This window comes from Oryx dammah, unplaced genomic scaffold (assembly GCF_014754425.2).
Source record: "Oryx dammah isolate SB20612 unplaced genomic scaffold, SCBI_Odam_1.1 HiC_scaffold_21, whole genome shotgun sequence".
Classification (NCBI taxonomy): domain Eukaryota; kingdom Metazoa; phylum Chordata; class Mammalia; order Artiodactyla; family Bovidae; genus Oryx; species Oryx dammah.
Window position 1 is genome coordinate 47,816,388 of NW_024070205.1, and position 24,385 is coordinate 47,840,772.

General features: G+C 37.3%; 1 protein-coding gene across 1 annotated transcript in view; it reads left to right on the top strand.

The window, feature by feature from the left end:
• CATSPERE (catsper channel auxiliary subunit epsilon) overlaps positions 1-24,385 on the top strand; it is a 146,338-nt gene that overhangs the window by 24,703 nt on the left and 97,250 nt on the right. Inside the window, exons 3-8 of the mRNA XM_040263604.1 lie at positions 441-514; positions 791-860; positions 3,770-3,840; positions 14,239-14,263; positions 20,364-20,441; positions 23,002-23,108. Of these exons, the coding sequence (XP_040119538.1) occupies positions 441-514; positions 791-860; positions 3,770-3,840; positions 14,239-14,263; positions 20,364-20,441; positions 23,002-23,108 (425 nt within the window). The remainder of the gene's footprint in view (positions 1-440; positions 515-790; positions 861-3,769; positions 3,841-14,238; positions 14,264-20,363; positions 20,442-23,001; positions 23,109-24,385) is intronic.

Below are 24,385 nucleotides of genomic sequence, written 5' to 3' on the forward strand. Positions count from 1 at the left end.
AATTGGGCTCCAGATCTGGCTGAAGAGGAGGACCAGTGTTGAGACTAAGACTGATGATGTTAGGAAGTGTGTGGTATACTTCCAGGAAGAAAGAACTTATAAATGAAAGAATGTAGAAGCAGGAAAAAAAAGCAGAAGTAAGGAAATAAAGAAACTGTAATTGAAGAAAATTAAGATACTAAACACCTTCTAGACACTTAACAGATTATTTTTGAAGTAAAATAAAATAAAAATATTACAGTTTGGGGGAGACTATTGAAGTGGCATAAAGAAGTTACTTTTCCTTTGTCATAATACTTGTACAATTTAAAAGGAATTTAATTTTAGTTATTCTTTTTTAAACAATAAGAGACTCAGAAAAATTGAACTCTACATCTAAAATTTGAGATACAAAATTTTGGAGCAGATTTTTTGTTTGAGCTATTTTACCTTTTTTTCAGATTAAGTTAGAGTATGAAGGAACATTATTTTCTGAGTGGAGTGCTCCAGCAGCTTGTTCTATAAAAAATAAAAGGTAAGATTTTTTGCTGTGAAATCAATGTATGTGTAAAAAAGCATTCATATAGTATGGACATTTAGATTAAAGGCTGTGATTTAATGTAAATTTCTTTTCATTAAATAGATGTGAAAAGAAAGACAAAAGTCACTTTGAAAATAGAAGTAAAATGTTGCTATATTTTTTATTTTTCTTATTAGCATACAATGGAAGTTTTTAGGCTTAAGAAGTTGTAGGGGAATCTTGTATGCATCTATACTTATTTCTCCTTTCTCGTTTTTTTTAAAATGCTAGATTACCCAAGACAGAACTGCGATGTTCTTCTCCTGGTATTTATGCTATAAAACCAATTGTTTCAGGCCCAGTAAGTTGATTTAAATGATAAATTAGTAAATCTTGAATAATCATCCCTGTTACATTTTATTTTGCCTTTTTTTGAGGTTTTTGACTTAATTTAACCCATTTTAAATGGTAAAGTTGTAATTATAAATGAAGTATTTAAAAATTATTATCAGTATATCATTAATTTTTAGAAATATCTCGTAGCAAATTGTTAAGTTATGAACTAATACAGTGGTCCCCTGCTTATCTGTGATTATACCTTCTGTGCTCTCAGTTAGCCATGGTCACCTATAGTCTGAAATATTTATATGAGAAATTCCAGAAATAGACAATTCACAAGCTTTAAAATGAAGTTATTCTGAGTGGCAGGATGAATTATCTTGTGGCCCCACTCCATCTCTCTGAGATATGGATCATTTCTTTGTCCAGCATGTCCTACCCATTAGTTACTTAATAGCTTTCCCAGTTATCACACCTATTAATTGCAATATTGTACTCCTTGTGTTTAAGTAACCCTAATTTTACTTAATAATGACCCCAAAGTACAAGAATAGTTATGCTGGCAATTCAGATATGCCGAAGAGAAGCCATAAAGTACTTCCTTTAAGTGAAAAGGTGAAAGTTTTTGACTTAATGAGAAAAGAAGAAAGATCATATTGAAGTAGTTATTTTATTATTAATTATAATCAATATTTTGCTGGGCTTACTTTACAAATCAAACTTTAAATTAGGTATGTATGTACAGAAAAAGCAGTATATATAGGGTTGGATTGGTACTATCTACAATTTCAGTCATCCTCTGGGGGTCTTAGAATACATATCCCACAGATAAGAGGGGACTATCATATGTGATTTTTACATTAGCTTTTTTATTAGTAAATATATTAAAGCCTCAGTTAACTATCATAATGATAATAGTATTCCCAGCTAAGTGGGACTAATATCGTATACTCCTATGACAATACTCAGAAGTAAGAGCCATTTCTAGCAGGTTTATTTGTATTCCACTACATTTTCTTCAATTCAAGAAAGCTGTGTGGATGCAAATAAATGAGTGTTGCTGAATCCTCTCTAGTTTACAATAATAATAATCATAAATTTTAAGCATTGACACTGTACTAATTAGTAACAAAGTACTAATAGTTGAAGTTCCCACACAAGTGTATCTAAAGTCATTGCTGTGTAGAGACTTCGTGTGACAAATCTTGCCTTTACTTTGGGACTTGTACCTTCTTTTTACTTTTTTTTTTCATAAGTTAATAATTTCCCTGAGTTCTATTGCTTTGTTTTTACTTAATAATCTTTATTTTCAGGGAACAGGTAGGGTGATGTGGGAGAGGCCAGATGAATATAGTAATTCATTTTTCAATCCATATAGATTGAAAAATACTTGAATTTGGCTTTTTGAGTTGAGTGCTTGCCAGTTTCATGACACAATTCCTAAAGAAGTAAAGGATTTCTTTCCCTTTTGTTATGTTTTGGAAGTCTACATAAATGTGTAATACATGTAAAAAGTATGCACACACAAATACATATATATATATATATATGAATATCTTTGTCATTTATATATAGTGTTATCAGGCCTTATACTCTTTAAGGATGTACATGTGACTTAATGGGGCTTCCCTGGTGACTCAGATGGTAAAGAATCTGCCTGCAATGCAGGAGACCAGATTCGATCCCTGGGTGGGGAAGATCTCCTGGAGAAGGGAATGGCAACCCACTCCAGTAGTCTTGGCTGGAGAATTCCATGGACAGAGCAGCCTGACAGGCTACAGTTGCAAAGAGTTGGACACAAATGAATGACTAACACACACACACACACACACACACACACACACACACACACACACTGACTTAATATATTCAACAGTCCTCAGTTATAACAACCTAAAATATCTCCAGGCATTGTCAGACATCTCCTTGCAAGCAAATTCATCTCTGGTTGAGAACCATTAAAGAGAAAATTAATTAAATTGTATTTCATTGAGGAAGACTGCCTAGGAAAACTCACTGTTTTCCTTTGTATATTCACAGAGAACAATTCTGTGACCAGATCATAGCAAGGAGGGGTTCAACATGGACCAATTCTCCTATACCAGCTGAGTGTCTTACCATTTAAAGTTCTGGAACCATCTACCTAGAGTTAATGTCACATCCTACAAGTTAAGGGCCCAGTTCCACAAGACTCCCCTCACTTCAGATGCTAATTGCAAGTCACTGGTTGTCACCTACACTTCTGACTGACTGATGATGACGGGTGGTAAATTCAGGTTCCCATAACCTTTTCCTTAGTTTTGATAATTTGCTAAACAGCTTGCAGAATTCAGGGAAACACATTTACCAGTTAAAATGAAGGATATTGTAAAAAGATCCAGATGAACAGCCAGGTCAAGAAGTATACAGGGCAAGGTTCAGAAGGGTTCTGAGTGCAGGAACTTTTGTCACTGTGGAGTTGGGTACATCACCTACTGGCATCAACCTAGAAGCTCTCTGACTCTCAAATTTTAGAGATTTTTGTAGAGATTTCATCAAGTAGGCATGATTGATTATTAGCTCATTTTCTACCCCTTCTCCCCTCTCCATAGAATGGGAGGCTGAACTGAACGTTCCAAGCTGTTGATTGTGGATTGGTCTTTCTAGTGATCAGTTCCCAACCAGGAGCCCACCAAGAGTTTACATCATTAGAACAAAAGGAATTTAGGAGCTCTGTGTGAGACATTCCTATTACTCAGAATTACAAAAGTGTTAGGAGCAAGTGTCAGGAACAAGGGTTAAAGACCAAATATTAGCAGGTACTAGGGCAAATATATATATATGTGTGTGTGTGTGTGTGTATGTATACACAATATATATATAATTTCACAAAAACAAATATAATAGAAACAGTCATCTAAATTTATCATAGTTTCTTTTCTTTTTTTTTAGGATTTAGAGGAAGAACGCTATTTATATGTGGACAGATCTCATATTTGCTTTCTATGGTATTATAAGGCTATGTAAGTAATGCAAAAGAAAGGTAATTAATGCATTTTAAGAGTATTTAGCTTTCAGTTCAGTCGCTCAGTCATGTCTGACTCTTTGTGACCCCATGAGCTGCAGCACATCAGGCTTCCCTGTCCATCACCAACTCCCAGAGCTTGCTCAAAGTCAGGTCCATTGAGTTGGTGATGCCATCCAACCAGCTCATCCTCTGTCATCCCCTTCTCCTCCTGCCTTCAATCTTTCTCAGCATCAGAGTCTTTTCAAATGAATCAGTTGTTTGCATCAGGTGGCTAAATTATTGGAGCTTCAGCTTCAGCATCAGTCCTTCCAATGAATATTTAGGACTGATTTCATTTAGGATGGACTGGTTGGATCTCCTTGCTGTCCAAGGGACTCTCAAGAGTCTTCTCCAGCACCACAGTTCAAAAACATAAATTCTTCAGTGCTCAGCTTTATAGTCCAACTCTCACATCCATAGGAAGCTTGTCACTCAGATGGTAGAGCATTTGCCTACAATGCGGGAGACCCAGGTTCAATCCCTGGGTTGGGAAGATTCCCTGCAGAAGGAAATAGCAATCCACTCCAGTACCCTTGTCTGGAAAATCCCATGGATGGAAGAGCCTGGTAGGCTACAGTGCATGGGCTCACAAAGAGTTGGACACGACTGAGCAACTTCACTCTCACATCCATACATGACTACTGGAAAAACCATAGCTTTGACTAGACAGACCTTTGTCAGTAAAGTAATGTCTCTGCTTTATAATATGCTCTCTAGGTTGGTCATAGCTTTTCTTCCAAGGAGCAAGGATCTTTTAATTTCATGGAGGCAGTTACCATCTGAAGTGATTTGGAGCCCCCCAAAATGAAGTCTCTCACTGTTTCCATTGTTTCCCCATCTATTTGCCATGAAGTGATGGGACTGGATGCCATGATCTTAGTTTCTTGAATGTTGAGCTTTAAGCCAACTTTTTCACTCTCCTCTTTCACTTTCATCAAGAGGCTCTTTAGTTATTCTTCGTTTTCTGCCATAAGGGTGGTGTCATCTGCATATCTGAGGTTATTGATATTTCTCCCGGCAATCTTGATTCCAGCCTTCATCCAGATGAGCATTTCTCATGATGTACTCTGCATATAAGTTAAATAAGCAGGGTGACAATATACAGCCTTGATGTACTCCTTTCCCGATTTGGAACCAGTCTGTTGTTCCATGTCTGATTCTAACTATTGTTTCTTGACCTATATACAGATTTCTCAGGAGGCAGGTCAGGTGGTCTGATATGTCCATCTCTTTAAGAATTTTGCACAGTTTGTTGTGATCCACACAGTCAAAGGCTTAGCTTTAATTAACTACAAATGAATTATCTACATTATAGTTTCCATATAAGTTTTTATTTACCAATTAAGTTATCCTCTGAACTTCCCTGGTGGCTCAGATGGTAAAGCATCTGCCTGCAATGCAGGAGACCCAGGTTCAATACCTGGGTCGGGAAGATACCTTGGTGAAGGAAATGGCAACCCACTCTAGTACTCTTCCCTGGAAAATCCCGTGGACAGAGGAACCTGGTGGGCTACAGTCCATGGGGTCGCAAAGAGTCAGACATGACTGAGCGACTTCACTTTCACTTTAAGTTATCCTCAAATGTACTGCTGCTGCTGCTGCTGCTGCTGCTGCTAAGTCGCTTCAGTCGTGTCCAACTCTGTGCGACCCCATAGACAGCAGCCCATCAGGCTCCACTGTCCCTGGGATTCTCCAGGCAAGAACACTGGAGTGGGTCGCCATTTCCTTCTCCAATGCATGAAAGTGAAAAGTGAAAGTGAAGTTGCTCAGTCATGTCCAACTCTTAGCGACCCCATGGACTGCAGCCTACTAGGCTCCTCCGTCCATGGGATTTTCCAGGCAAGAGTACTGGAGTGGGGTGCCATTGCCTTCTCTTCAAATGTACTACCCAACTAATATTGAAGAATAAACAGTAAAAATAACAATGTGTGTATGTGTAAGCTGTCATATCTGACTCTTTGAGACCCCATGGACTGTAGCCCACCAGGCTCCTCTGTTTATGGAATTTTCTAGGCAAGAATACTGGAGTGGATTGCCACTTCCTTCTCCAAAAAATAACAATAGCAACCACTATCTGAACATATACTACTTCTACTTGGTCATACTTCATGTAAATCAGCTTTGTCAATTTTCATAATAACCAGTTAAATGTCAGCATTACAATCTTTATTATAAATGGGGAAGTGTAAGCTTGGGTAGGTTAAATAATTTGGAAAAATATATGTAGCTACTAAAAGATAGCATTGGAAATTGGCTCTGGTTTTTCAGATTACAGGCCTCTTTTGTTTCTGCTATACATATTATATTCCAAAAGGAGTCTCTTAGTTTCTCACATAGCTCTTCAAACCCTTTTTAACATGATGATGAATGATATAACTAAGAAAGAAAAACTGGTACAAGAAAAAATAATTAATTGCATTATAAAATCATTCAATAACTAAAATGTATCAATGAATCAGAGTTTGTTTTTTTTTTAGTATCATAGTTAAAGCATATCCTAAGTATTGGATAGGGTATGAGGAACTGTCTTATATGGTCCCTGCTTTCCAGATGACTGTAATGTACTTAATTCTTCTTATCTGCTTAATATCACTTTCTTTGAGGGAAATATCCCTCCTCTATTTTGTAGTGATGGAGAAGGCAATGGCACCCCACTCCAGGACTCTTGCCTGGAAAATCCCATGGGCGGAGGAGCCTGGTAGGCTGCAGTCCATGGGGTCACGAAGAGTTGGACACGACTGGGCAACTTCACTTTCACTTTTCAGTTTCATGCATTGGAGAAGGAAATGGCGACCCATTCCAGTGTTCTTGCCTGGAGAATCCCAGGGATGGGGGAGCCTGGTAGGCTGCCGTCTATGGGGTCGCACAGGGTCGGACATGGCTGAAGTGACTTAGCAGCAGCAGCAGCATTTTGTGGTGAAATTATTAATTTCATTTTATTTATGTGGTACTACCTTTACAACCAGGCTTTCCTGTAGCTCAGCTGGTGAAGAATCCACCTGCAATGCAGGAGACCCTAGTTTGATTCCTGGGTTGGAAAGATCCCCTGGAGAAGGGAGAGGCTCCCACTCCATTTTCTTGGGGTTCCCTGGTGGCTTCGTCGGTAAAGAATCCACCTGCCATATGGAAGACTGGGTTTGATCCCTGGGTTGGGAAGGTCCCCTGGAGGAGCCTTGTAGGCTGCAGTCCATGGGGTCACGGAGAGTTGGACACGACTAGGCAACTTCACTTTCACTTTTCACTTTCATGCATTGGAGAAGGAAATGGCAACCCACTCCAGTATTCTTGCCTGGAGAATCCCCATGGACAGAAGAGCCTGGCGGACTACAGTCCATGGGGTCTCAAAGATTCAGACAAGACTGAGTGACTAAGCACAGCACAGCACCTTCACAACCTCATATTTCATTGACCACTGAGAATATTGAGTATTGGCATATGACCTAAACCTAACCTATCAGAATATTTATGTCTTTGGCAAAGCATGGTTTTGGCTGATAGTTTGATTATTCTGGTTCACATGTCCCTTAATGTCAGATGGTCCTGCAGTTTATGTATAATCTTTGAACTGAAAGATCTGATCACTAGATTTCAGCAAGCCCCACCAACAGGACACATTTACCCATTCTTCTCTAATTTATGGCCACTCTCCCGGAGTCTTACCAAGAAACAAGAATTAAGTCTCTGCTACTAATGAAACTGGCAGGCTTCTGTCCTTGTTGGAAATTTCAGACATGCCAGTCACCAGCTTTCCCTCTGTCGGTTTTGAACCAACTTAGAAACAGAAAAGGGAAAATTTGGGGATAAAAATCCATGGTAACACTTCATTGGAGAATAGATCCTGCCTCTGTAACCAAAAGGCTACTTTCTCTTTCCCCTAAGAGGAGATCATAGGGATCATCAGTGACTAATACCCATGTATCTATCACGCAAGTGAACAAATAGAACATTCCCAGCATGATAGAATCTGCTTAGGCTTCTCTGGCGGCTCAGAGAGTATAGAGTTGGCCTGCAATTCAAGAGATCCAGGTTCAATCCCTGGGACTGGAAGATCCCCTGGAGAAGAGAATGGCAACCCACTCCAGTATTCTTGCCTGGAAAATTCCATGGACAGAGGGAGCCTGGTGGGCTACATACAGTCCATTGGGTTGCAAAGAGTCAGACACGACTCAGTGACTTTCACTTTCTTACTTATGCCCCTACTGATCACATTCTATCCCTCAAGAGTTAACTGCTATCCTGAAAACTTTATAATAGATTCTTTGCTTTTTATAGTTTACCAACAATATATAATGGTAATAAATTGTTTAGTTTTGTTTTTGAATGTTATTTAAATTGAATCATATTATAAGCATTCATCTGTGACTTGCTTCTTCCTCTAAACATCACAGATTTTGACACTCATCCATCTTTAAACAAGAATCTTTAGTTCTTACATTGTTCCTGCCTGATGGTACTTCATTATATAACTATTTTTGCTTATTCTCCTGCTGATGCATTTATTTGCAAGATAGTGCCTTGTTCCTCAAAAGGTGGTCCAAGGACTAGCAGCACTGGTGTCATCTGGGAACTTGTTAGAAATAAAGAATCTCAGCTTCGTTTCAAACCTTATGGATCATAATCTGCATTTTGACAAGATCCTGCAGTCATTTGTATGTACATTATTTGGAAATAATAATTTGGAAAGTACCAATCTAATGTACATAAATAACGTTTTTCTAGGGAATAGACCTAAAAGTAAAATTACCTAAACGTAGGATATACATTTGTTCCACTTTACTAGGTCATGCCTGTGTGTGTGTGTTCAGTTGCTCAGTCGTGTCTGAATCTTTGCGACTCCATAGACTGTAGCCCGCTAGGCTTCTCTGTCCATGGGATTTTTCAGACAAGAATACCGGAGTGAGTTGCTATTTCCCACTCTAGGGAATCTTCCTGATTCAGGGATCGAACCCACATCTCTTGTGTCTCCTGCATTAGCAGGCAGATACTTTACCACTGTGCCACCTGGGAAGCCTCTAAATGATTTTTAAAAGATTGTCCAAATTTACATCTATACTGGCAGTGGATGACGTTCCCATTGTGTTATATTTTACAACACTTAATATCTGACTTTTAAATTATTTTCAATCTAGTAGGTGTGAAATCACATCATTGTTCTTTTATCTGCATTTCCTTGATTACTGTGGAGCATGTTTTCATTTATTCTTGAGGAATTTTTCTTCTGTATTAAATTAGCATTTTAACCCATTTTATTTCTTGGTTTCATAATAATCTGTAAGGTTTCACTAAATTCTGTATAGTTTTGCTTTCTACAATTAAATCTTTAATCCACTTGGAATTAGGTTTTATATATGCTTCAAGATAAAACTACAACTTTATTTTTTGTGTATGAATAATTAATTTTTTAGATTCATTTATTGAATGATCTGGGGCTTCCCTTCTGACTCAGCTGGTAAAGAATCCACCTGCAATGTGGGAGACCTGGGTTCGATCCCTGGGTTAGGAAGATTCCCTGGAGAAGGGAAAGGCTACCCACTCCAGTATTCGGCCTGGAGAATTCCATGGACTGTATAGTCCATGGGGTCCCAAAGAGTCGGACTTTCATTTCACTTCACTTCATTGAATGATATTTCCACAAAACTAGTTCTGCCATAGATCAAGTTTCCGTGTATGCGTGGGTTTCATCTTGGATTAACTATTCTGTTTAGCTGATCTATTTGTATATACTTGAACAAATTATATTATCTGTATTATTATAAGTTTATTTTTTCAATCTTGAGAATTGATAGCACAAATACCTGCCTCACACTGACCCCAATTCTTGTCCTCTTCTAGGAACTTCTTAGCTCCAGCTTGGGCCTGTTTCTCTTTCCTACAAATTTTTGGAATTGGTTTGTCAATTCTACAAAAAACCTTAGTTGGGTTTTTTATAGTATGTCTATATATTTTAATCAATTTGAGAAGCCTTTCTACTCCGGACTAATATATAACCCTCCATTTGCTTAAGTTTTTTTTTTACATGTCTGCCAATAAGATTTTATAATTTTTAATAAGAAAAGTATAAGGACATTTTCATTAGGATCAAAATCCCCCCAAGAAAAAGAAATGCAAAAAGGCAAAATGGCTGTCTGAGGAGCCCTTACGAATAGCTGAGAAAAGAAGAGAAGTGAAAGACAAAGGAGAAAAGGAAAAATATGCCTATTTGAATACAGAGTTCCAAAGAATAGCAAGGAGAGATAAGAAAGCCTTCCTCAGTGATCAATACAAAAAAAGATGAAAACAATAGAATGGGAAAGACTGGAGATCTCTTCAAGAAAATGAGAGATACCGAGGGAACATTTCATGCAAAGATGGGCATAATAAAGGACAGAAATGGAATGGACCTAACAGAAGCAGAAGATATTAAGAAGAGGTGTGAAGAATGCACAGAAGAACTATACAAAAAAGATCTTCAGGACCCAGATAATCACGATGGTATCATCACTCAACTAGAGCCAGACATCCTGGAATGTAAAGTCAAGAGGGCCTTAGGAAGCATCACTGTGAACAAAGCTAGTTGAGGTGATGGAATTCCAGTTGAACTACTTCAAATCCTAAAAGATGATGCTCTGAAAGTGCTGCACTCATTATGTCAGCAAATTTGGAAAACTCAGCAGTGGCCACAGGACTGGAAAGGGTCAGTTTTCATTCCAATCCCTAAGAAAGGCAATGTCAAAGAATGCTCAAACTACTGCACAATTGCACTCATCTCACATGCTAGCAAAGTAATGCTCAAAATTCTCAAGCCAGGCTTCAGCAGTACGGGAACCATGAACTTCCAGATGTTCAAAATGGTTTTAGAAAAGGCAGAGGAACCAGAGATCAAATTGCCAACATCCACTGGATCACTGAAAAAGCAAAAGTTCCAGAAAAACATCTATTTCTGCTTTATTGACTATGCCAAAGCCTTTGACTGTGTGGATCACAGAAAACTGTGATCTTTAAGAGTTGGACATACCAGACCACCTGACCTGGCTCTTGAGAAATCTGTATGCAGGTCAAGAAGGAACAGTTAGAACTGGACATGGAACAACAGACTGGTTCCAAATAGGAAAAAGAGTACATCAAGGCTATATATTGTCACCCTGCTTGTTTAACTTATATGCAGAACACATCATGAGAAATGATGGGCTGGATGAAGCACAAGCTGGAATCAAGTTTACTGGGAGAAATCTCAATAACCTCAGATATGCAGATGATACCACCCTTATGGTCGAAATTGAAGAAGAACTAAAGAGCCTCTTTATGAAAGTGAAAGAGGAGAGTGAAAAAGTTGGCTTAAAACTCAACATTCAGAAAATTAAGATCATGGTATCTGGTCCCATCACTTCATGGTAAATAGATGGGGAAACAGTGAAAAGAGTGAGAGATTTCATTTTGGGGGGCTCCAAAATCACTGCAGATGGTGACTACAGCCATGAAATTAAAAGACGCTTGCTCCTTAAAAGAAATGTTATGACCAACCTAGATAGAATATTAAAAAGTAGAGACATAACTTTGTCAACAAAGGTATGTCTAGTTAAAGCTATGGTTTTTCTAGTAATCATGTATGGATGTGAGAGTTGGACTTTAAAGAAAGCTGAGCACTGAAGAACTGATGCTTTTGAACCGTGGTGTTGGAGAACTCTTGAAAGTCTCTTGGACAGCAAGGAGATCCAACCAGTCCATCCTAAAGGAAATCAGTCCTGAATATTCATTGGAAGGACTGATGCTGAAGCTGAAACTCCGATACTTTGGCCACCTGATGCGAAGAACTGATTCATTTGAAAAGCCCCTGGTGCTGAGAAAGATTGAAGGCAGGAGAAGGGGACAACAGAATATGAGATGGCTGGATGGCATCACCGACACAATGGACATGAGTTTGAGTAAACTCTGGGAGTTGGTGATGGACAAGGAGCCTGGTGTGCTGCAGTCCATGGGGTCACAAAGAGTCGGACATGACTAAGCAACTGAACTGAACTGAACTGAATTCTTAGATAGTTTATATTTCTGTTTCTCTTATAAATAATCAAATTTTTAAAGTTATAATTTCTAACCAGCTCTTCCTGTTGTATAGAATACACTTTACTTTTGACTGTTGATTTTTGCATTCAGCAATATTGCTAAATTATGATTATTTATGTATTCTCTTAGATGGAATTTAATAAAGTCAAATTACCCACAAATAATGATGATTTTGTTTTTCTTTCTTATAAGTATGCCTTCTATTCCTTTTATTCTTACATGTCTAGAATATCAAATACAATCCTTTTTAGAAGGGTGATAGCAGGGCTTCTTATTTTATTCACCATCTCAAAGGGAAGACTCTCATCATTTCACTATTTTGCATAATATTTGTTACAGGTTATGAGTTAAACTTTACCTGATTAAGGAAGGTCCTTTTTATTCCAAGCTGGCTGTGAATTCTTTTTATGACTTGTTAAATATTCAAAGTGTTTTTCTGCTTCCACATAAATGTTTGTACAGTTTTTCTCTTTTTACTATGTAAATCTGATAGATAATAGTTATTAAGGATTCCCAAGACATCTTCATTTTATTTTGTACTTAATGATGTACTGAGCACTATGAAGAATCGATGCTTTTGAACTGTGGTGTTGGAGAAGACTCTTGAGAGTCCCTTTGACTGCAAGGAGATCCATCCAGTCTATTCTAAAGGAGATCAGTCCTGGGTGTTCTTTGGAAGGACTGATGCTAAAGCTGAAACTCCAATACTTTGGCCACCTCATGCGAAGAGTTGACTCATTGGAAAAGACCCTGATGCTGGGAGGGATTGGGGGCAGAGGGAGAAGGGGACGACAGAGGATGGAGATGGCTGGATGGCATCACTGACTCAATGGACGTGAGTATGAGTGAACTCCGGTAGTTGGTGATGGACAGCGAGGCCTGGCATCCTGCAATTCATGGGGTCGCAAAGAGTCGGAGCTACTGAGCGACTGAACTGAAGTACTATGCACAAAAGAAATCACAATCCTGAGTCATTGATTTTTAGAGATTATGTGATTTTAAAAATGACAGCTATCTTTAAAGTGAAAAATTACTTTCTAAACAACATATAAATAAATATACAAGTAAATTTTCTTCTTTCAGAAAATTTACACTGAAAGGCTATAAATGAAACATTTGCAGTGCTAACTGATAAATTTTATCTTGACATAAATTAAAACATGTAAACTCTATAGGGTTTTTTTTTTTTTTTTTTGGCCTTGCCATGTGGCATGCAGAATCTTAGTTCCTGGAGCACGGATTGAACCTGTGCTCCCTGTAGTGGAAACAGGGAGTTTTAACCATTGGGCCATCAGGGGAGTCCCTAAACTATGGACTTTTTAATGTGCATTGATCATGTCAAATTAGCTTACAGTATTATTCAGAAAGAAGTATATAGATTCATGCCCCTCAGCAAAAATTATATTTAATTATGGACATGAGCTTTTTTAAAAACATTTAGTATTTAATCATTTATATGTCCATAATGGAATATAAGGGCTTTCCAAGTGGCTTAGTGGGTAAAGAACCCACCTGTCATTGCAGGAGATGTAAAAGACACTGGTTAGATCCCTGGGTTGGGAAGAGCCCCTGGAGGAGGGCATGGCAACCCACTCCAGTATTCTTACCTGGAGAATCCCCATGGAGAGAGGAGCCTGGCAGGCTACAGTCCACAGGGTCACAAAGAGTTGGAAACAACTGAAGTGACTTACACACAGTGGACTATAAACAGAATATTCTTACTCTTTGAGAGAAAAGTTATGACCAACCTAGACAGCATATTAAAAAGTAGAGACGTTACTTTGCCAACAAAGGACCATCTAGCCAAGGCTATGGTTTTTCCAGTAATCATATATGGATGTGAGAGTTGGACTATAAAGAAAGCTGAGCACCTAAAAATTGATGCTTTTGAACTGTGGTGCTGGAGAAGACTCTTGAGAGTCTTGGACTGCAAGGAGATCCAACCAGTCCATCCTAAAGGAATCCTGAATATTCATTGGAAGGACTGATGTTGAAGCTGAAACTCCAATACTTTGGCCACCTGATGTGAAAAGCTGACTCACTTGAAAAGCCCCTGATGCTGGGAAAGATTGAAGGAGGGAGAAGGGGGCGACCGAGGATGAGATGGCTGGAGATGGCATCACCAACACAATGGACATGAGTTTGAGTAAACTCCAGGGGTTGGTGATGGACAGGGAGGCCTGGCATGCCACAGTCCATAGGGTCACAAAGAGTCGGACATGACTGAGCAACTGAACTGATGTTGGAAATAGATTATTTAACTGAATATTTAGGATTCTGTTTACTAAAATATGATTTTTCTTTTTCCCAACAGAAATTTTGTTCACAATTTAACCCAGGTAAAACTTTTTTAAGTTTTTGTATACTTCTTCACATATTACCACTATCTTATTTCTCTCTTCTGTATTTACCAGACAAGGAATTTTCAAAATAATTCTCAACAAAATTTACTTAGAACAGAGGTTACTCAAGGTATGGACTAAGATCCCCTGGGTCTTCACAAGCCTTTTGAGGAGGTCCACGAGGTCTACACTTTCCCAACTATATATCTGTCTGAAGAGATTTCCCCCTTATACTTCCACCAGAATACCATATACCAACAGCTTGAATGTAGAAGAACTGATGATAATCTAGCTGTCTCTTATTAAGCCAAATATTAAAGAGATTTTACAATGTAAAACAACCATTCTTCTTACTATTCTTTATCTTGGAAGATAATTATTTTTTTCATAAACATGTTGCCATTTCCTACTCCAGGGGATCTTCCTGATTCAGGGATCAAACCCATATCTCCTGTGTCTCCTGCACTGGCAGGTGGGTTCTTTACCACTAAGCCACAGAGGAAGTCCCCATAAACATGTTAGTTAATATTAATATATAATGGGTTTGTTGTAGATGTTAAAATAAATTAATAAATATCTTTAAATAGTCTAAATTTTTATTTGTTACATGGTAATAAATATTGATAGGGCTAACTGACAATAAACAAAAGCTCTGTGAGAGTCTCAATAATTTTTAAGCCTATAAAGGAGTCTTTGAGATCTAAAAATTTTGACATGTGGGTTAAAGGCTGATTTTAAGTATGACAGAGAGATGTATTCCAAAATTTGAAAACTGAAATAAGGTGGTATTATTTGGACATTAAATCTCCATAAATATTTTCATATTTTCAAAGCAATGATATAATGGAAAGAAGAGGCAGAAAGAAAATAATAATAAATAAAACTTCCTATATTCGATCAAGATAGTTGAATGAGCTCATGTGTCCGTATGTATCCCTATCCCAATCCCAACTGACATTATAGGATTATTTACTAAAGCTATAACAATGCAAAAAGAAGAAAGTATTATCAGTAGATAACGAATTTTAAGCTAGAAAATAGAAACTTCTAAAAGTAAAATTTTTATTATAGACCCAAATAATGCAGAATAGCCTCCATCTTACTCAAAACGTATAGAAATGCCATTACAAAATATGTATGTGTATATCAGTGCAGACTTTTACATTAATATTGGTATATGTGCATGTATATAATGTAAAAGCAATTAAAGGAATTTCCTAGTTGTCACAGTCACTAAAGAACTAAAATCCAGAGTTAGATAAGGTTGAATTCTGAAGTAAGTTTATTATACAAAATATAAGCCCTGGTAGACAAAGGGTGATGTTTTAACATGTGTATGAGAATAGAAAATGAAGTTTCCAACATATGGGAGAAAGAGATGCTGAAATTAACCTCCCTATATGAAGCTAGGATTTATTAAAGATTTGTGAAATGAAAACTAGTAAAGCTCCACTCTCTGGCTAATTGCAAATAAATGATGATACACCCTTTTGGGGACTGTAAACAGACAAGGACTTACCGTCACAGAGTTTCAGGTGAATGTCCAAGTTAAACTGCTCTCAAGAGGTTGGAGAACCTAGAGCCAACTAGTAAACTCAAAAATGCAAGTAGTGAAACACATAGGGCCTACGCAGAGGTGATTATAAAATTCATTTAATAACCAAGAGTGTATAAGACTCTCTTAGCAAACAAACCCTCTGAAAATAATCTCAAAATAAAAGGCATAAACCACAGGAAGAGACATACTGCCTGGAATATATACATATAAACTGCAGAAAGTTTATACTTTTCAAAACAAAAGATGAGGACCATTTGAAAGGTTATTAAATCCATATTTTGTTTGCTCAAAAGACGAAGGGAAAGAAACAAGAATAAGAGTTATTCATAATTATACAACATTGAAGAGCATCCTATATAAATGTCTTATGATGAAGAAATAGGCATCTAAAAATAAAAATTCAGGTTAAATAGAAGACTCGATACAGTTGAAAAAACTGCAGAATTAGTGATGCAGAATGGGAATCAGGCAGAATGTAGAACATAAAAATTAAAAGATGGAAAAGAGTTAATAGACATAGAGGATAGACCAAGACAGTTTGTCATAAATATGATAGGTGTTCCAAAAGGGAAGAAAAAGAATTCTTTTCTCCAATAATTATGGAGAATTCTCCAGGGCTTCCTTGATAGCTCAGTTGGTAAAGAATCTGTCTGCAATGCAGGGGACCCCAGTTCGATTTCTGGGTCAAGAAGATCTGCTGGGAAAGGGATAGGCTACCCACTCCAGTATTCTTGGGCTTCCCTTGTGGCTCAGCTGGTAAAGAATCTGCCTGCAATGCGTGAGACCTGGGTTTGATCCCTGGGTTGGGAAGATCCCCTGGAGAAGGGAAAGGCTACCCATTCCAGTATTCTGGCCTGGAAAATTCCATGGAGTGTATAGTCCATGGGTCGCAAAGAGTGGGACATGACTGAACGATTTTCACTTTGACTTATGGTGTTTTCTCCACAGTTCAAGACATGAATTCTCAGACTGAAAAACTAAAGTACCAGATGCAGTAAATAATGAACAAATGAACTATTTAATATGCTGATATGTCTAAATAAGTATTGACAGTCAAATATTTAAATAATGACTAATTTTTTAACAAAGTGAAATTAAAATAATAGCTAACAAAAATAGAAAATGAAGAATTTAGATTTGCAGCATCATATCCTTCCAGATGTTCAAGCTGGTTTTAGAAAAGGCAGAGGAACCAGAGATCAAATTGCCAACATCCACTGGATCATGGAAAAAGCAAGAGAGTTCCAGAAAAACATCTATTTCTGCTTTATTGACTATGCCAAAGCCTTTGACTGTGTGGATCACAATAAACTGTGGAAAATTCTGAAAGAGATGGGAATACTAGACCACCTGACCTGCCTCTTGAGAAACCTATATGCAGGTCAGGAAGCAATAGTTAGAACTGGACATGGAACAACAGACTCGTTCCAAATAGAAAAAGGAGTACATCAAGGCTGTATATTGTCACCCTGCTTATTTAACTTCTATGCAGAGTACATCATGAGAAACGCTGGACTGGAAGAAACACAAGCTGGAATCAAGATTGCCAGGAGAAATGCAATAACCTCAGATATAAGATGACACCACCCTTATGGCAGAAAGTGAAGAGGAGCTAAAAAGCCTCTTGATGAAAGTGCAAGAGGAGAGTGAAAAAGTTGGCTTAAAGTTCAACATTCAGAAAACGAAGATCATGTCATCTGGTCCCATCACTTCATGGGAAATAGAGGGGGAAACAGTGGAAACAGTGTCAGACTTTATTTTTGGGGGCTCCAAAATCACTGCAGATGGTGACTGCAGCCATGAAATTAAAAGACGCTTACTCCTTGGAAGAAAAGTTATGACCAACCTAGATAGTATATTCAAAAGCAGAGACATTACTTTGCCGACTAAGGTCCGTCTAGTCAAGGCTGTGGTTTTTCCTGTGGTCATGTATGGATGTGAGAGTTGGACTGTGAAGAAGGCTGAGCACCGAAGAATTGATCCTTTGAACTGTGGTGTTGGAGAAGACTCTTGAGAGTCCCTTGGACTGCAAGGAGATCCAACCAGTCCATTCTGAAGGAGATCAACCCTGGGATTTCTTTGGAAGGAATGATGCTAAAGCTGAAACTCCAGTACTTTGGCCACCTCATGCGAAGAGTTGACTCATTGGAAAAGACTCTGATGCTGGGAGGGATTGGGGGCAGGAGGAGAAGGGGATGACCGAGGATGAGATGGCTGGATGGCATCATGGACTCAATGGACGTGAGTCTGAATGAACTCCGGGGGTGGGTGATGGACAGGGAGTCCTGGCGTGCTGCAGTTCATGGGGTCGCAAAGAGTCGGACACGACTGATTGACTGAACTGAACGGATATATATATATATGTATATATACCCTTTGGGTCAATAATCCCACTCTTGGGAATCTACTGAACAGAAATATTAATAAAACCTCTAGTATATACTGCCATATGGAAAATGATCCATATTTTGTAGCATTGTAATGTGGTAAAGCAAACCAAACCTGGAGCCACAGCAAATCTTCATTATTATAGAAATTGATCTGTAAATTACAGTATAACTATATCATAAAATATTGTCCAGGCATTATGAGTTGACACTGGAGAAATTCAATGATGTATATTTGCGTGAAAAAAAAGAATGTGGAAAGTATGTATAATGTGATCCAATTTTTTTTTAAAGAACATGTTAAGATGCTTCTTTTTGAAAATACATGTACACATGTGTGTGTATATATCTCTGCAAATCCATAGCATGGAGAAAAATAGGGAAAAATAAATACTAGTTGTTAAATTATGTAGGTTGAGAGAAGGTAAAGGTAAAGGGAAGATTAAAGGGAGGTGGGGAGGGAGGGAAGGAAAAGGGGAAGGAGAAAGAGAGAAAAGAAGGAAGGGCAGCAATATATGGGGATAATAAAGAAGCTAAGGCAAACAAAACTGTTTTCATGTGTACATACATATGTCTATGCAACTACCACACAGATCAAGATGTAGAAGATATAGAATGTTCCTTAGGTTAAAAACCTCTACAAATTAGTAAATAAAAGACTAATAACCCAATGGGGCTTTCCTGGTGGCTCAGCAGTTTAGGAATCTACCTGCCAATGCAAGAGATTCGGGTTCAGTCCCTGGGTTATAAGATTCCCTGGAAAAGGAAATGGCAACCCACTCCAGTATTCTTGCCTTGGAAATCCCATGGGCAGAGAAGCCTGGCAGGATACAATCATGCGGTCACAAAGAGTCAGACATGACTTAGTGTCTAAACGACCACCACCACAACAACCCAGTAGAAAATGAGCAAAGGAAATGAACAGATAGTTCACCAGACAAGAAACAGAAATAGAATACGAATATATGGAAAGATGCTCAAACTTTCTCATGATAAAAGAAATGCAGATTAAAACTGCATCAAAAACCGTTTTTCATCCATCGCTGATAATATTCAAATGTATGACAATATATCACATTGGGAAAGCTGTGAAGAAAAGAAGAAATCTCATACATTGCTGGTGAGAAGGTATATTGTTAAAACTTCAATGGAGAATAATTTAGCAGAATCCTTAAAAACTACAAATGCATATTCTCTGTGACTCATCAATTCTCCTTTTAGGAATACTCCAAGGTACAAAGTAATATATGTTCAGAGTTGCTCATTCCAACTTTGTAATGGAAAATGATGTAAACAAATATTTATTAGTAGGTTACTTGTTAAATTATGGTTCCTCCATAATTTGTAATAATATGTAAAATAGTATGAAATACTCATGAGAGCATTTAAAGATCAAAGATATAACTATAAGTGAATATAATGTTCAAAAATGCATTTAATATACTAGTATTTACATAAAATGGAGAAAAGTAACATTGAGTATGCACAAAAATTTTATGGAAATATAGAAGAAACCTTATCAATAGTAGTCACTTGCAGGGTGTGGGAAGTAAGTGACAAAGCATAAGGTGGGAGAGAAAATTTATGCCGTATTTGTAATATAGTTTACTTTTATAATAGAATAAAATGTCTATTCAAGAAGAAAATAATAAAATAATTAGATCTACATCTATTGAAATGATTATGGTATATCAAGTGACAAAAGCAAACTATGAATGTGTGTGTGCTTAGTTGCTCAGTCATGTCTGACTCTTTGTGACCCCATGGACTGTAGCCCACCAGGCTCCTCTGTCCATGGGGATTCTCCAGGCAAGAATACTGGAGTGGGTTGCCATGCCCTCCTCCATGACCAGTGTAATTTCATTTTTGTAAAAAGTGTATGAGTGTGTGGGGAGGCTGCTGTGTCTATTTGTGGGTGCAGAAAATGACATATAGGCATTCATATAAAGCTTTAATATTACTTAACTCAGGAGTGTAGAGGATGTTATCTTTGGATTGTTTCTCGTTAAAAACAACACACACTAATTTTGATTTTTTAAATTGAGATATTTGAAATTTTAAAAACAAAACATTTTTATAGTTATATTTTGCCACAACTAAAAATGAAATTTGTCCAAAATGTAAAGAAATGCGAACACATTTTATTTTGTAGATTGTCATTTTATGGATATACGATCCGGAAAACGCGGACCCCAGTGAATTGCTATGGAATGCCAGTGAACCTTCCCTAGTAGGTGGAAACATCATTATTTTTATAGATAAAATAATGTGCTACATTTCTTTTTTAAGAGCTGTGAATAATTTATTATATTTTAAGTAGCCTAAAACTAAATACATTTTAATTATCCACTAAATTTAGTTTACTCATTATAGTGATTTTGAACTTGTGCTCAATCACTACAATTATAAATCTTTCTTTAGAATTCTGATTGAGCATTCTCCATATTTTCTGTGAACCTCATTATCCACAAAGGGGCTGACCATTAAAATGCTCTAAAGGTGTTTCTTGAGCATCTACTTTGAAGTCATCCTTCAGAAATCTGTCTAGTTCTTTATTGAATGCTTTACCACTGGAGATTAATAAAGTGCAAAACAGTGCATAAATAAGTCCTTCCTTTTATCTGTTACAAATTTACCTCTTTCAAGATTCAAGTTTTTTTTCTTCTGTTACAATTAAAATGTACAGAAGAGAAACATAAAATGAAAAGTTTTCGTAGAGGATTCTCTATGTCTTAATTAGTCTAGATCTGAGTTTTTCATAGCATGTTGTTATGACTCATGGTAATTAAATTCACAAGAGATAGACTGATAAATCAGAATGACAACCAGTCAGTTGTTTTATTTGACAATGACTTCAGAGGGAATAAAATAAATTAATGGTAATTAAACACCTGGAGTAACAGGCAGATTTGGCCTTGGAGTATGGAATGAAGCAGGGCAAAGGCTAATAAAGTTTTGCCAAGAGAACACACTGGTCATAGCAAACACCCTCTTCCAGCAACACAAGAGAAGACTCTACACATGGACATCACCAGATGGTCAACACCGAAATCAGATTGATTATATTCTTTGCAGCCAAAGATGGAGAAGCTCTATACAGTCAGCAAAAACAAGACCGGGAGCTGCCTGTGGCCCAGATCATGAACTCCTTGTTGCTAAATTCAGACTGAAATTGAAGAAAGTAGGGAAAACCACTAGACCATTCAGTTCAGTTCAGTCGCTCAGTTGTGTCCGACTCCTTGCGCCCCCATGAATCGCAGCACGCCAGGCCTCCCTGTTCATCACCATCTCCCGGAGTTCACTCAGACTCACGTCCATCGAGTCTGTGATGCCATCCAGCCATCTCATCCTCTGTCGTCCCCTTCTCCTCCTGCCCCCAATCCCTCCCAGCATCAGAGTCTTTTCCAGTGAGTCAACTCTTCACATGAGGTGGCCAAAGTACTGGAGTTTCAGCTTTAGCATCATTCCTTCCAAAGAAATCCCAGGGTTGATCTCCTTCAGAATGGACTGGTTGGATATCCTTTCAGTCCAAGGAACTCTCAAGAGTCTTCTCCAACACCATTCAGGTATGACCTAAATCAAATCCCTTATGATTATACAGTGGAAGAAAGAAATAGATTTAAGGGACTAGATCTCATAGCCTGATGAACTATTGATGGAGGTTTGTGACATTGTACAGGAGACAGGTATCAAGACCATCCCCAAGAAAAACAAATGTAAAAAAACAAAATGGCTGTCTGGGGAGGCCTTACAAATAATTGTGAAAAGAAGAGAAGTGAAAAGCAAAGGAGAAAAGGAAAGATATAAGCATCTGAATGCAGAGTTCCAAAGAATAGCAAGGAGAGATAAGAAAGCCTTCCTCAGCGATCAATGCAAAGAAATAGAGGAAAACAGTAGAATAGGAAAGACTAGAGATCTCTTCAAGAAAATGAGAGATACCAAGTGAACATTTCATGCAAAGATGGGCTCAATAAAGTACAGAAATGGTATGGACCTAACAGAAGCAGAAGATATTAAGAAGGGGTGGCAAGAATACACAGAAGAATTATACAAAAAAGATCTTCATGACCCAGATAATCACAATGGTGTGATCACTCACCTAGAGCCAGACATCCTGGAATGTGAAGTCAAGTGGGCCTTAGGAAGCATCACTACGAACAAAGCTATTGGAGGTGATGGAATTCTAGTTGAGCTATTTAAAATCCTAAAAGATGATGCTGTGAAAGTGCTGCACTCAATCTCTTTCTGATTTACTTAGTATGATAATCTCTAGGTCCATTCATGTTGCTGCAGATGGCCTTATTACATTTTTTATGACTTAATAATATTCCACTATGTATATGTACCATACCTTCTTTATAGAATTTTTCTTAGAGCTTCCAGATATATTTGAAATATGCTTTCTAAAGGATGTGTTGTTTTGAAGTTAGGCTTATATAGAAATAATTCTAAAGATTAGTTTTAGAAACTCCATTACATATTTCATTGATATTAAACCTGAAGTATTTATTTAAGAGCCTCCATAATCTCAGTTTATTCAGGACTCTGTGCATAGTATTTTCAACATGTTATAAATTATATTATGATATTTATAATTCATAAAGTTCTACTGGGGAGGAGACCATATACTAGGGAAAAAGTAAAGCTGAATCTTGAGAATGTGGTAAATTTATAAATGTAAGCAATGTCTTAACTAAAATAATAAATTTAATATATCATGGTGTAATTTCAGGATAACTTTGGCTATGAAAAGAGTAAAGAGAGAAACCTTTTTTTTTTTTTTTTTACAGTATTCCTTAGTACTTAGCAAGCAGTTTGCGGCTTTGGGACAGAAGCCTTTCATATATACAATTCTGAAGAGAAAAGTTTATTTTCCACAAGAAAGAATGAAGGATGGGTATTTAATTTTTAAATTTAAGATGTGAAATTTATCTTTAAAATTAAGTAAAATTATTATCATAAACTTCAAGATATTTAAAAACACCAGTGGAATTTCATGGAGTATCTTCTATGTAATTTCTAAGTAGCTTCTTTTAACACATAAAAATTGTGATAATCAGAACTGGTTACCAACTCAGAAAATACCAGTCACAGTCCTGGATTAGGTTCACAATTTGTTTAAATAGCTAAAGGTCAATGAAAAAGTCTCATTCAGGATAGTAGCAAATCTTGACAATACTGCAAAATGTTTTCTGCTGGTTCTTTAAAATGAGCCACGGTGGTATGACTGATAGCACAGTTATTACCATTATTTCAGTGCAGGGGCATACACACAAACACACATCTGAAAAGTAAAACTGGTAATTATTAAAGTTAGTAGGTGATCATGGGGTTTAAACAAACTTTTTTGAAATTTTATTTTATTGAAGTATAGTTGGTTTACAATGTTGTGTTAATTTCTACTGTATAGCAAAGTGATTCAGTTATACACACACACACACACACACACACACACATTCTTTTCATGTTCTTTTCCATTATGGTTTGTCAAAAGATACTGAATATAATTCCCTGTGCTACATAATAGGACCTTGTTGTTTATCCATCCTATATATACTAGTTTGCATCTGTTAATCTCAGTCTCCCAATCTATTCCTCCTCATTCCTCCCTTCCTTGGCAACTACTAGTCTGTTCTCTATGTCTGTAAGTCTGCTTCTATTTTGTAGATAAGTTCATTTGTGTCATATTTTAGATTGCACATATATGTGATAGCATATGGTATTTATCTTTCTCTTTCTGGTTTACTTAACTTAGTATGATAATCTCTAGGTCCATTCATGTTGCTGCAGATGGCCTTATTACATTCTTTTTATGACTTAATAATATTCCATTGTGTATATGTACCATACCACTTTATCCATTCATCTGTTGATGGACACTTATGTTGTTTCCATGTCTTGGCTATTGTAAATAGTGCTTCAGTGAACACTGGGATGCATGTATCTTTTCAAACTGTAGTTTTGTCCAGATATATGCCCAGGAGTGGGATTGCAGGGTCATACTGTAACTCTGTTTTTCATTTCTTGAGGAACCTCCATACTGTTTTTCATAGTGGCTGCACCAATTTACATTCCTACCAACAGTGTAGGAGGGTTCCCTTTTCTCCATACCCTCTCCAGCATTTATTATTTATAAACATTTTTAATGATGGCCTTTCTGATTGGTTTGAGGTG